A 13,298-nucleotide genomic window follows, 5' to 3' on the forward strand; every position below is an offset into this window, starting at 1 on the left:
TGAGGACGAGATGCAGGTGAGCTATATGACAGAGCCCCATCCTATCCCTTTCACTAGGGATAGGAGCAGAATATCCACCACTTCTTCCTACAAAGGGGGGGGAAGTGGATGCCAACAAGAGACAAACCCATGACTTTATATTTGCTCCTGTACAGGAACAAGTTCTTACATTGCTGGTACGAAGAGACACGCTTGCCTCTCTCTTAGTACTTGGTCCAGAGGTCTGACCATTGATCCTGCGGTGCACACCCCTGATCAAACGGACAGAGGCTTGATCCCTCCCTCGCTCTTAAACGACAGAGGCATTCCAGGAGGTTCCAAGGTTGGGCGAACACCAGTCTGTTCACAAAAAACTCAGATTCCTCCCACCAAGAAGTGAGTCTTCCCATTGTAAAAGGACCGAAGGTTTGTATGCCGTGTCGGAACAAATGACAATTTGTCCAAAATTGCATTTTTCCTAACTACAAACCTGAGGTCCTTTTACACATAGTCCCACCTCATGCCACCCCTCACTCTGCAGTTTTGCTTGTTGGGCCAAAAGCAAAAGTGATTGTTTACCTCCCAGTGCGCGTGCGCGCCTGTCGGACAAGCAGTCAACTACCGAACCCCTTGTTCGAAAGCTTACCACCTATCCAGCTGCCGCTAGTAACCTTCCTATTGTAAAAGGACCTCAGGTTTGTATAGTTAGGAAAAATGCAATTTTGGACAAATTGTCATGTTTCAAATGTAAAATTAAAGATAACTTATTTTGTGTACCTAAGCCATGTCATATCTTCTGTGCTTTACTTAAACATTGAAAACATGTACCCCTACTACTGGAAATGAAAAAAATGGGTACAGTATACTTATATTTAAGTGTTCTCATTAGGGAAGTGTCATGCTGTATCATTTGTTTAAAAAGAAGTTATGTAATATAGAGTATAGTGTTCAAACTAAAAAGTTGAATATTGAAAATAAGATAATAGTGCATAAAGTTAACTATTCTCTCTATATAAGTGTTATATGTACAGTATCAAATGGTTAAGAAGAGTCATGCTGTATCATTTGAATGATACAGCAAAAAGAAATACCGTAATATACAGTACAGTATTCAAACCAAAAAAATTAAAAGGTAAAGTGTTCTTTGTAGGTACATCTGTAAAGATTACCACTACACACAGTAAGTGTGCTTTTACTATGTAAGATACATGCTTTTATTCTGCACATCAAATTAAAATGAAATGAAAATAAAGGTAAAGCATTCTCCTTTGGTAAGTTTTTTTATGCCATCAGTAAACTACAGTAAATAGCTGTTTCTATTAAAAAGTGATGTGTTAGTAGGCCATTGAAGTAAAATTGACAATATCCAAATACAGGCAGTCCCCTGGTTATATTGGACTTCTTACATTGTTCTAAGGTTACGTTGCTCTTTAAATATATTCATCAAAAATTATTTCCCGGGTAACACTGGTTTTTCTGGGTTTGTGTTGTCCGTCCAACAGCATACTGGAACTAGTATGTGTCTCCAAAATGAGGTGTTTTGATGAAAAACTCAATCATATGTAGGTTATGTTGTTTTCAAGACACCCAAAGGATTAAAAGTGAGGTTTTCTTTAGATTTTCAAAGATGTCTCTGGATATGCCGTTTATCGGCTTCATCGTGGCATCGGAACAGAACCCCTGATGTAACCTGGGGACTGCCTGTAAAGGGATTAGAAGATCAAATAATAAATTTGTTGCTCAGCGAGGCATGAAATTGGTGAGCAGAATTGTCTGTAAGCCTCTCTGAAATAATTTTTTTGAGCAGTAATACTTGATAACTTTGTTTGTTTGGACACTAAACTGTCCGAAATTTTCAAACTGATTTTCAACTTCTCTTCTTTGGTGATTGGAGCATCCTGTAAGTTTATCCACTGGAGTTTAATTTCATTAGTGTAAATCAAGTTTCCTGTTTAATTGGTGGGGCTATAGGATTTTAAAGCGAGGATTTCTTTTACAACAATTTTTTGTCATGGTTTTTTACCAATAACTTTTCAGGTGTATGGATAGTCCTGATATTTTTGAAGCGTATATGACTCATGCTGCTGAAGAGTTCTGTAGTAACCTTGTCTGTGAAGCATATAGTCAAGCAACACAACATCAGAATCGTTCTGATTCTTTGGATGAAAATGCAGTTTCAGATTTTTGCGTACGTGATCAGTCGCTTCCTATTTCACATACTGCAGGTAAGTACAGTTTTGAAGATTTGTGTTATCTAGTGGTATATTATGATGCTATAACTTTTACAGATGTAAAAAGTTAAATTATTTTCATCCAAGAACCAAACTATTAACATTTTAATATTTTATATTTTCATACAATCAACTTACCTGTCAGATATATACATAGCTAAGACTCCGTCGTCCCCAACAGAAATTCAAATTTCGCACCACTCGCTACAGGTAGGTCAGGTGATCTACCGGCCTGGCCTGGTTGGCAGGACTAGGAACCATTCCCGTTTTCTATCATATTTTTTCTGTCGCCGGTGGTATCAACATCGTTGCTACTACCTCCTGACTGGAATTCGCTTTTCAAGACAATTGATCATCTTTTTTGGACTTTTTGGTGACGTACCTGGATCGTTGTTTTGGCATTTGCTACCGTGGACTGGATTTGGACTTGCTTTTGATTTTTCTTCAAGAATGTCTGATTCAAGTGGTTGTGTGAGAGTGTGTGTGAATGTAGGCTGCAAGGTGAGGATACCGAAGGCTTCGGTTGATCCTCACACTGTATGCCGCAAATGTAGAGGTTTTGATTGTTCTATTTCTAACACCTGTCATGAATGTGAGAGGTTGAATGTTGAGGAATGGAAGACTTTAACTTCTTACTTGAAGAAGTTAGAGAGGGATAGAGTCAGAAGGGCTGCATCTAAGGGTGCGGGTAGTACAAGGCCTATTGAGCCTTTTAATGATTCTAACTCTTCACTAAACTATGCATTTGATTCTAATTCTGTATCAGGGCCCTCACTTGCTGTACATTCAGATTCGGCCTCGGAAATCGCTGATCTGAAAGCTACACTTCATTGGATGACAAATCCAAAAATAGGGCTGCCTATGAAGGCAAAGGTAAAGTTTGTGAAAGTGATTATTTTAGTGAAGTGAGTGCCCCAAGTGTTGTGGAGGGGGCGTCTGACCGTCTCTGCGACGCTCCCAGGCCTAGACCTCTTTCAAGCTCCCAAGCCCAGAGGAGAAGAAAAGTCGAAAGCCGTACGGAGGTTGTGGAGGAATCCCCCCGGTCAGGCGTCCCTTCAGCAGGCTCTGTAGTTAGACAGACTGCTCAGGACCGCTATAGGAAAGGCGTCCTCAGAGAGTGCTTCTCTTCGTCCGCCTCTCCCTCTCCTAAACGAGGGTGGAAGGATTCGGAACTTTCCAGGCCCCTGAAAAGGCACTGGAAAGAACCTGTGTTGGACTCAAGCCCCGAACGTTTTTCTGAAGAAGCGCCTCCCTCGATCAAGAAGGCTAAGAGAGTTTTGAAGTCCCCTGGATTTGACAAAACTCCTTCGAGGTCTCCCTCTCCAGTTGAAGAAGACACCTGTGGGACGTGAGGTGTATTATAAGCGCGAGTTGTCTTCCGATAGGGAGTCTTACGCCGAATATGAAGCGCCAGACAAGCGCGAGGCGCCAGCCAAGCGTGAGTTTTCTACCAGACGAGAAGCGTCTTTTAGGATTGAAGCGCCAGATAAGAGCGAGCAACTTTACAGGTGCGAGGATTTAGCCAGACATGATACGTCTGCCAAGCCAACAGTGTCAGCCAAGCGCGAGGCGCCAGCCAAGCGCGAGAATGCAGCCAGGCGCGAGGATTCAGCCAGGCGCGAAGCGCCAGAAAAGCGTCATCCAAACAAGGATATAGCGCCAGAGAAGCGCGAGGCGTCAGTCAGGCGCGAAGCGTCAGTCAGGCGCGAGGCGTCAGTCAAGCGCAAGGCGTCAGTCAAGCGCGAGGCACCAGCCAGGCGCGAGTAGCCAGCCAGGCGCGAAGCGTCAGCCAAGCGCGAAGCGCCAGCCAGGCGCGAGGTGCCAAACAAGCGCGAGAGTTTTACAGGCGCGGGACATCTGCTTTTATTCATAAGGACGCCGTACACGCTCTTAGCACCTCTCCTATTAGGAGTTTGTCTCCCGCAGAGAGAGAAATTGAGCAGGAAGAGCCAGATCTGAAATTGAATTCTCCTTCTGATCCTTTCTTGGAAGAGGGCTCAGAAGACGAGACTCACGGCAGAGAAGGGCTGTCTAACTATAAAGTTTTGACAGCTCTCCTTCTTCAAGAATACGGAGATGCCTTGACCCCTGCAGCTCCTCCTTCTCCTCGCTCACTTTTTTCATGCTCCAAGACGCCAAAGTCGTCTGCTTTTCTGAAGATGAGGCCGACGATTTCTATGAAGAGAGCTCTTCAGTCTCTGGATAGCTGGATGCTAACCAAAAAGGAGTTAGTTAGAACGGTGTTCTGCATGCCTCCCGCTAGACTTACGGGCAAGAGAGGTATTTGGTACCAGACTGGGGAAAATATGGGCCTCACTCTCCCAGCTTCGGCTGAAGCTGACTTTTTCAATCCTGGTAGACGCTCCAGGAGACATAGCCTTCATAATGCAAAAATAACTTGGGGTCTTTCGGAGTTGGATCATCTCCTCAAGGGACTCTTTCATATTTTGGAAGTCTTCAACTTCCTGGATTGGTCCCTTGGGGTGATGGCCAAGAAGGTCCATGCCTCGGAAGGAATCGATCCTGATGTACTCCTTTCGATCTTGTCGTGCATTGACAAGGCGGTACAGGACGGCTCAGGGGAAGTCTCTTCTTTATTTGGAGCCGGTCTCTTGAAGAAGAGATCTGTTTTTAGCGCTTTTCTGACGAAAGCAGTTTCTCATTCGCAAAAGGCAGCATTGTTATTCGCTCCCAGGTCTGACTTTCTGTTCCCTTCGCAGTTGGTGAGGGACATTTCCCGTTCGCTGACGGAGAAAGCAACACAGGATCTTCTTCAATCGTCTAGGAAAAGAGACCAGTGACGGTGCGGGAGAGAAAGAAAGGTGTTAATACGCCTTTGCAGCCCTTTCGAGGAGGTCCTTCCTCTAGAGCTCCCTCTAAAAGGAAAGCGACTGAGAAGAGAGGTAGAGCTTCTTTCCGTCCCTTTAAAAGGGGAAAGTGAAGTGACGCTCCTCCAAACACCAGTAGGTGCCAGGCTCCGGGGGTTTGCGGAAGCCTGGACTCTCATATATACAGACGCTTGGTCAATGTCTGTTCTACAGAAAGGATACCTCAATTCCTTTCCTGGACAATCCTCCCCTGACGTCAACTCCGCGGGAATTGTCCGCCAATTACAAGGACCCTGTGTTGAAAGATACTCTTCAACGAATGGTGGATCAAATGTGGGACAAGAGAGCAATAGAGCTAGTGCTGGATCAAAGCTCCCCAGGGTTTTACAATCGCCTTTTCTTGGTTGCGAAAGCCTCGGGGGGCTGGAGACCAGTTCTAGATGTCAGCGCTCTGAACAAGTTTATTCAGAAACAGAAGTTCTCCATGGAGACTTCTGCATCAGTCCTTGCGGCTCTTCGCCAAGGAGATTGGATGGTGTGTCTGGATCTCCAAGATGCCTATTTTCAACGTCCGATTCATCCTTCGTCGAAGAAGTACCTCCAGTTTCATGACGGGGGGAAGGATCTTCCAATTCAGAGCCTTGTGTTTGTTTCGGCCTTTCCACGGCTCCTCAGGTCTTCACGAGCCTGATGAAAAATGTGGCGAGATGGCTTCACCTGAAAGGTATCAGTATCTCTCTGTACCTGGACGACTGGCTCATCAGAGCAAAGTCAGAGAGACAGTGTTTGGAGGACCTTGCTTTGACACTAAACCTGATAAAGACCTTAGGATTGCTCGTGAACCTCGAGAAGTCCCATCTGATCCCCAGCCAGAACTTGGTCTATCTGGGGATTCGGATGGATTCTTGGGGTTTTCGAGTATTTCCTTCTCAAGAGAGACTAACGAGAGGCTTAGAGAAAGTCTCTCTCTTCTTAAGGAAAGAACGTACTTCGGCGAGGGAATGGTTGAGCCTATTAGGGATCCTTTCCTCGCTCGAACAGTTCTTTCCTCTAGGAAGACTTCATATCCGTCCTCTTCAGTTCTTCCTCAGAAGATCGTGGAACATGAAGACAGGACTTCTTTCGAACAGTGGTCCCATTCCAGTTCTGATGAAACGCCACTTAGAATGGTGGTTGCCCCCACTGAAGGAGAACAAGGGTACTTCCCTAGAGACTCAGAACCCGAACCTTGTATTGTTTTCCGACGCGTCGGAAAAAGGTTGGGGAGCAACCTTGGGAAAGAGAGAGGTGTCAGGCACCTGGAATGCTCTTCAAGTGTCCTGGCACATAAACTGCAAAGAGCTGTTTGCCGCACACCTGGCCCTAAAGAGCTTTGAGCCTTTAGTGAGGAACAAGATAGTTCAAGTGAATGCGGACAACACAACCGCCCTTGCCTACATTCGAAAGCAAGGAGGGACACACTCGTATGCCCTATACGAGCTCGCAAGAGACCTTCTTTTGTGGACATCCCAGAGGAACATCTCCCTTTTGACGAGGTTTGTTCAAGGAGTAAGGAACGTGAGAGCAGACAGGCTGAGCAGGAGGAACCAGGTCCTTCACACCGAATGGACCCTCCACTCAGAAGTTTGTCAGAGTCTCTGGTCTCTTTGGGGGACTCCTCATGTCGACCTCTTTGCCACGTTCCTCTCAAAAAGACTGGAAGTCTTTTGCTCAGTAGTAGAAGACCCCAGAGCTCTTAACAGTAGACGCCTTCCTTCTAGATTGGTCTTATGTAGACGTTTATGCATTTCCCCCATTCAAGATTCTGGGGCAAGTGCTCAGGAAGTTTGTGACATCAAAGGGGACGAAAATGACCCTGATAGCCCCCTTTTGGCCAGCTCAAGAGTGGTTCACGGAGGTGCTGGAGTGGATGGTAGACTTAACCCCAGATCCCTCCCACAAAGGATGGATCTTCTCAGACAACCACACTTCGAGAGGTTTCATCAAAACCTCCCCGCTCTCGCTCTGACTGCCTTTCGACTATCGAAAAACTTGTCAGAGCGAGAGGCTTTTCACGCAAGGCGTCAAGCTCGATCGCTAGAGCCCGGAGAACTTCCACTATCCGAGTTTATCAGTCAAAGTGGGAAGTATTTAGAAGGTGGTGCAAATCGAAGAAGTTGTCCTCCTCCAGTACCTCTGTAACAGAAATCGCTGATTTTCTGTTATATTTGAGAGAGTAATCTCGTCTCTCCGTAGCCACTATTAAGGGCTATAGGAGTTTGCTTTCGGCCGTCTTTAGAAATAGAGGCCTAGATCTGGCAAATAATAGAGATCTACACGATCTGATTAGATCTTTTGAGACCATTAAGTCTAAGATTACATCTCCCCCTAACTGGAATCTCGACGTGGTCCTGAAGTTTCTTGTCCTCGGCAAGATTTGAACCTCTGCATTTGGCTCGTTTTCGACCTTACGAGAAAAATGTTTGTTTCTTTTGTCACTGGCGACGGCTAAGAGAGTTAGTGAACTGCACGCCCTTAGTGATAAAGTGGGGATTCAAACTAGATTCAGCCATCTTGTTCATTCAAAGATTTATTTTTGGGCGAAGAATGAAAATCCTTCAAATCACCTGGCCGAGAAACTTCGAAGTTAAAGGCTTATCGGGTCTCGTCGGCAGGGAAACTGAGAGGTCTCTTTCCCAGTTAGGGCTCTAAAGTTTTATTTTCATGCAGAGAAAGAAACTGTTGGGAGGTTCTAGACAAGGTCTCTGGTGCTCGGTGAAGGATCCATCAAGACCTATGTCCAAGAATGCTTTAGCCTTTTTTGTCAGGAACGTCATTACCGACGCTCATAAGGCTTGCACGGATGACTCTTTGAAACTCCTGAGAGTGAGAGCTCATGAGGTGAGAGCAGTAGCTACGTCTCTCTCTTTTCAGAGAAATATGTCACTAAAGAACTATCGTTTGGAAAGCAACATATTGCGGGATATGTAATTCAGTGTTTGCCTCCTCACTATTTAAAACAAGGACGTGTTCGTGTGGACTACGAAAAATGTTTTTTCTTTTAGGTCCTTTCGTGTCTGCCGGGCACAATTCCAGGGTACAGGAGCTAACACAACTCCTTTAAAATGGATGCATAAGTCTAATAGATATTTCGTTCCAGGACTTCTTTTTGCTGAGCAAGGTGCAAGGGGCCCCCTGCCCCCCCCCTGCCCGCACAAAGGCGGCCAGTCACTTTCGTGTCAGTAAGGGAAACTCTTCTGGAGATCTTTTAGTTAGACGAGTATCTAAAAAAAAATTTTTTTTAAAAAAAAAATTTTTTTTTTGGAAAATTAATGTGCGAGGGAGTGTGCAATTTGGTTAGTTATGTGGTTGTGGAAGAGTTTGGGGATAAACTCGGAGCAATTTTTTATTAATACTAAACGTGGTGGTTAGGATCAGGTGGTCGGTGGGATGGTTGTTTCGCTTCCTTCATAAGGTGGTGGGATTGTCATATAAGTGGGATCAGCACCCATTGACAAAATCCTTTCAGGCTACGGCCGCAGTAAGGTGGATTAAGACCACCCCTTCGGCAGAACCCACAAGAAACTCTTGGCCATAGAATCACATATCTCCGCTAAAAGTTTCTTGGAGGGTCGATACATGGACCTATGGGCTACAGCCACAAAAAGTCTACCACCTATCAGGTAGGAACCAAGGTTTTTTATACCTACAACATATGTTGTTTACCTGTCTATTCCAGAAGTAGCTGTCTCTTACCCTCCACCGAAGGGTGCCAATCAGCTATGTATATATCTGACAGGTAAGTTGATTGTATGAAAATGATATTGTTATAATACAATAAAGTTTCATACATACTTACCTGGCAGATATATACGATTAGGGCCCACCCAGCCTCCCCGCCCCAGCAAGGAGACAGGTGGAAGAGAAAAAAATATGATAGAAAACGGGAATGGTTCCTAGTCCTGCACCCAGGGCAGGCCGGTAGATCACCTGACCTACTGTAGCGAGTGGCGCGAAATTTGAATTTCTGTTGGGGACGACGGAGTCTTAGCTATGTATATATCTGCCAGGTAAGTATGTATGAAACTTTATTGTATTATAACAATATCATATTTTACCTGATAAGAGTACCTCCTCCTATAGTGAGGTATTTACATGAAAGTAGATATTGTCCTACTTACAATGGGGTTAGGCTCCAAAAACCCCTCTGTTTGTTGTTAAAATTTTATAGCGAATTTAGCCGAGCCCACACTAGGGTATTGGGTACTATCTATACATACATATATGGTAGCCTAGCCTACACTACAGTATACAGGCAGTCCCCGGGTTACGACGGGGTTCCGTTCTTGAAACGCGTCGTAACCCGAAAATCATCGAAAGCCGGAATGTCGGAAAAATGTATTAAACTAATAAAAAAAAAAGTTATAAAAACCTTACTTGTAATCCTTTGGGTACACTACATGTAGTTTCCTGAAGTTTTATGTACAACCTGAAGTTATTTTCATCCAAAAATGGTGGTTCTGGAAGGTAAAAGTACACAATTAGTACAAAGTACTACACAAAGTCCTGAATGCAATATGTAAATTAGAGTATATTAAGAGTAAAAGAGTGAATGTATTTATAATTCCTTACTTTTAGTTTAAAGTTGTTGTGCTATGTAACCCTGGACAAAGTTTTTTGTGGCCACATAGCCTACATCATTCAGGGGGTTCTTGGATTCTGGAATGTACAAAAAATATTATATTAATAGTACTGTACATATGTAGTAAGTCCTCTATGCATAGTAAGTTACATACAGTATACCATACAGTGGTTTATAAGATATAACATGTATAAAACTTAGTTAGGAATTCCATACATACTTACCAACTTATAGTGAGTCTCAAAGCTGTTAGCTAGGTTGTGGGAGATGGAGATGGAGATAGTATGCATGTGTAGGGAGCCTGCAATGATAAGGATAATTACAGGGTAGTATGTACATATGTGTATGTACAGTAATAGAAGTTCTATATGTATTATTTCAGGTATATTTCAGAAAGCTTTGTTTATTACTAGGTAGAGTAAAAACTTGAAGATGAATTCCATACCTAACTTCAGTGTGCTTTATACAGATGACAGGCTAGGATGAGAGAGCTTAAGATGATGGGCAGCCTGGAATGATATAGAATATTAAAGGACAGTATGTAACCACTTAAGTACAAAATGTACTGTTCCATAATTAACAATTTATACACATTAAAAACAGTTGAGAATTCCTTACCTTTAGTGGAATGAAGATGTAGACTATGTAGAGGTCTGGTTTATGTAAGTTACAAGGTGCATGTCAGTCTGGAATGATAATGTACATATTATTAGTAAAGTAGTACACTGCAATATATACATAGTATAATATTACATATGTAATGTATAAACATTCATAAAAAAAAAAGTGTACTTACCAAATTCTAGTGGTTGGCTTGCTTACTGGGATGGGCATATGGTAGATGAGAGAGGCTGGCTATGGAGTGGAACTTAAGAGGTGCTTGGGAGTCTGGAATGATAAAAAATAAAAACGATAAGAGTATTAACTACTGCACACAATAGGTATATGTATGTAGTAGTAGTATTTACTGTTTGTATTATGTACAATTAAAAAAATGAAGAATTCTTTTACCTGATGGAGTTGGAGAGGTCATTGTTGTTGTATCAACTGATTTGGGCTCTGAAGAGTCTACATCTAGATCTGGAAAGAATGATAGGGTACATAATAAGGTGGATGTAGTAGTACTTAGTGTACATATGTACACTTTTTATACAATTTCTATTAGCAATTTATAATACATTTTAAAAAATCGTTAAGGATTCCTTACCTGATGAATAGGGCGAGACATCAAAACCATGGAAAGGCTCAGGGTCATCTGGGTCATCCTCACTATCAAAGGGGTCTGGAATGATACATAAAGAAAAATATTAGGTTATGCATCATAAAATTAACACATTGTAGTAGTGTACATAGCATGTATGTCATAATGTAGTAAACAATTTCCAACATGAAAATGAGAAAAATGAAATTTCTTAACTGCTAGAGGTGGACAGGCTGCTACAGAGGGTCCAGGTAGTACAGGGGGATCTGGAATTGTCACCACTTCTGCAATAAAATACAAATGATGAAAATTAATGAAGTTACAATTACACTAACATTTAGTATATGTACATTGAAAAATTAACACATTTTATATTACAGTATGTAAACAAAATAAATTAGTAAAAGAGTTCAGAATTCCTTACCAGGACTAGGAGTGGGATGTGGTACTGGAGACTTATGGAAGAAAGTGTCAAGCCTAGACTGCACACTTTTCTGCACCTGCTTCTCCTTCAGGGTCTCCTTGTAGAAAGTTACTAAATCCATGATCCCTCTCCGGATTTTGTCAAACCTGGCAACGTTAGGGTCTTCTCCCTCAAAAGAAGCCCAGGCTCTCTCCAGATGAGTAAAACCCTCTGACAAGCCTTTGACAGTTAATGACCTCGGTTTTGGGTCTGGTACCTCTAACTCCTCCTCCCAATCATCTGCTGCTCCAGCTCAAGGAGGTCCCTCTGTGACAATTCCTCTCCATGGGATGCCAGCAGCTCTGTAACATCGTCAGCTTCCAGATCTAGTTGCAGCCTCTTGCTTAGCCCTACGATTTTCCTCGTCACAGTCTCAACGTCTTCTGGCTGGTCAAAGCCTTCAAAACTGTGCACAAACTGTGGACACAGTTTCTTCCAGGCCCCATTTAAAGTGGTCATCTTCACCTCATCCCAAGCACTTGCAATGTTCCTGACTGCATCAGCAATGTTGTAGCCCTTCCAAAACTGTTTCAGAGTCAAACTCCTTGTTACCTTCGATGGGCCCTCAAAGCAGAACGTATTGTCCTTCTAAGGTAGTAAGCCTTAAAGTTAGCAATTACTCCCTGGTCCATCGGCTGTATCAGCGATGTTGTATTTGGTGGAAGGTACACCACCTTCACATTAGGGTGCATGTTGCTCAAATTTGAAGGGTGACCAGGGGCATTGTCTACAACTAGAAGCTCCTTAACCCTCTTACGTCGGAGCGGTAAATAAAAAATTGACTCCCGTATGCCGGATGGGTTTCGGAGTGAGCGCAGAAGCGGAAAAAATATTTTTTTCAAAAAATCACAGCGCGCTTAGTTTTCAAGATTAAGAGTTCATTTTTGGCTCCTTTTTTGTCATTGCCTGAAGTTTAGTATGCAACCATCAGCAATGAAAAAAAATTATCATTATCATATATAAATAATGCGATATATGATAGCGAAAAAAAAAACAAAATTTCATATATAATTGTATTCAAATCGCGCTGTGCGCAAAACGGTTAAAGGTAACAAGAATTACTTTGTTTTCGTTGTAATGTACACTAAATTGCGATCATTTTGGTATATAAACACATTGTAAAAACGATAAAAGCAATACAAGAGAAAATATTATCACAAAATGATGCATGAATTCGTAACGCGCGGACGTAAAAAAATATTTTTTTTTAAAATTCACCATAAATTGAAATATTGTTATAGAGACTTGCAATTTGTTTCAAGATGAAGTTAAATGATGGAATATTACGATACTGTAAGAGTTTTAGCTTACAAATACAGTTTTCAACCATTTCGGACGAGTTAAAGTTGACCAAATGTCGAATTTTTTTTTTTTTTTTTATATGCAAATATTAAAAAAATGAGAAATGCTACAACCTTCAAATATTTTTTGTTATATTGTGCATGTTTTTGCGCACATTTTCATATGTAAAACTCTAAAAAAAGCACAAATATTAGGAGAATGTGACCTACGCATTTCGGAGATTTTCGGCCGAGAATCTGCGCACGGAGGGAATGAAATAGTTTTTTTCAAAAATTCACCATAAATCAAGATATTGTTCTAGAGACTTGCAATTTGTTTTAAAGTGAAGATAAATGATTGAATATTACTAGACTGTAAGATTTTTATGTTACAAATGCGTTTTTCGACCATTTCGGTTGAGTCAAAGTTGACTGATCATAGTTTTTTTCCTATTTATCGTACTTTATATGCAAATATTTAAAAAATGAGAAATGCTACAACCTTCAAATATTTATTGTTATATTGTGCATGATTTTGCGCACATTTTCATATATAAAGCTCTAAAAAAAAGCGTAATATGAAAAGGCACAAATATTAGGAGAATGTGACCTACGCATTTCGGAGATTTCCGGCCGAGAATCGGCGCGCGTAGGGAATGAAATAGTTTTTTTCAAAATTTCACCATAAATTGAGA

General features: G+C 42.1%; 1 protein-coding gene across 2 annotated transcripts in view; it reads left to right on the plus strand.

Annotated features, from left to right (window-relative positions):
* LOC135210712 (uncharacterized) overlaps positions 1–13,298 on the plus strand; it is a 156,805-nt gene that overhangs the window by 61,050 nt on the left and 82,457 nt on the right. For both annotated transcript variants that reach the window (XM_064243480.1, XM_064243479.1), the window contains one exon: positions 2,017–2,204. In XM_064243480.1, the coding sequence (XP_064099550.1) occupies positions 2,017–2,204 (188 nt within the window). The remainder of the gene's footprint in view (positions 1–2,016; positions 2,205–13,298) is intronic.

Source organism: Macrobrachium nipponense, chromosome 4 (genome assembly GCF_015104395.2).
Source record: "Macrobrachium nipponense isolate FS-2020 chromosome 4, ASM1510439v2, whole genome shotgun sequence".
NCBI lineage: Eukaryota > Metazoa > Arthropoda > Malacostraca > Decapoda > Palaemonidae > Macrobrachium > Macrobrachium nipponense.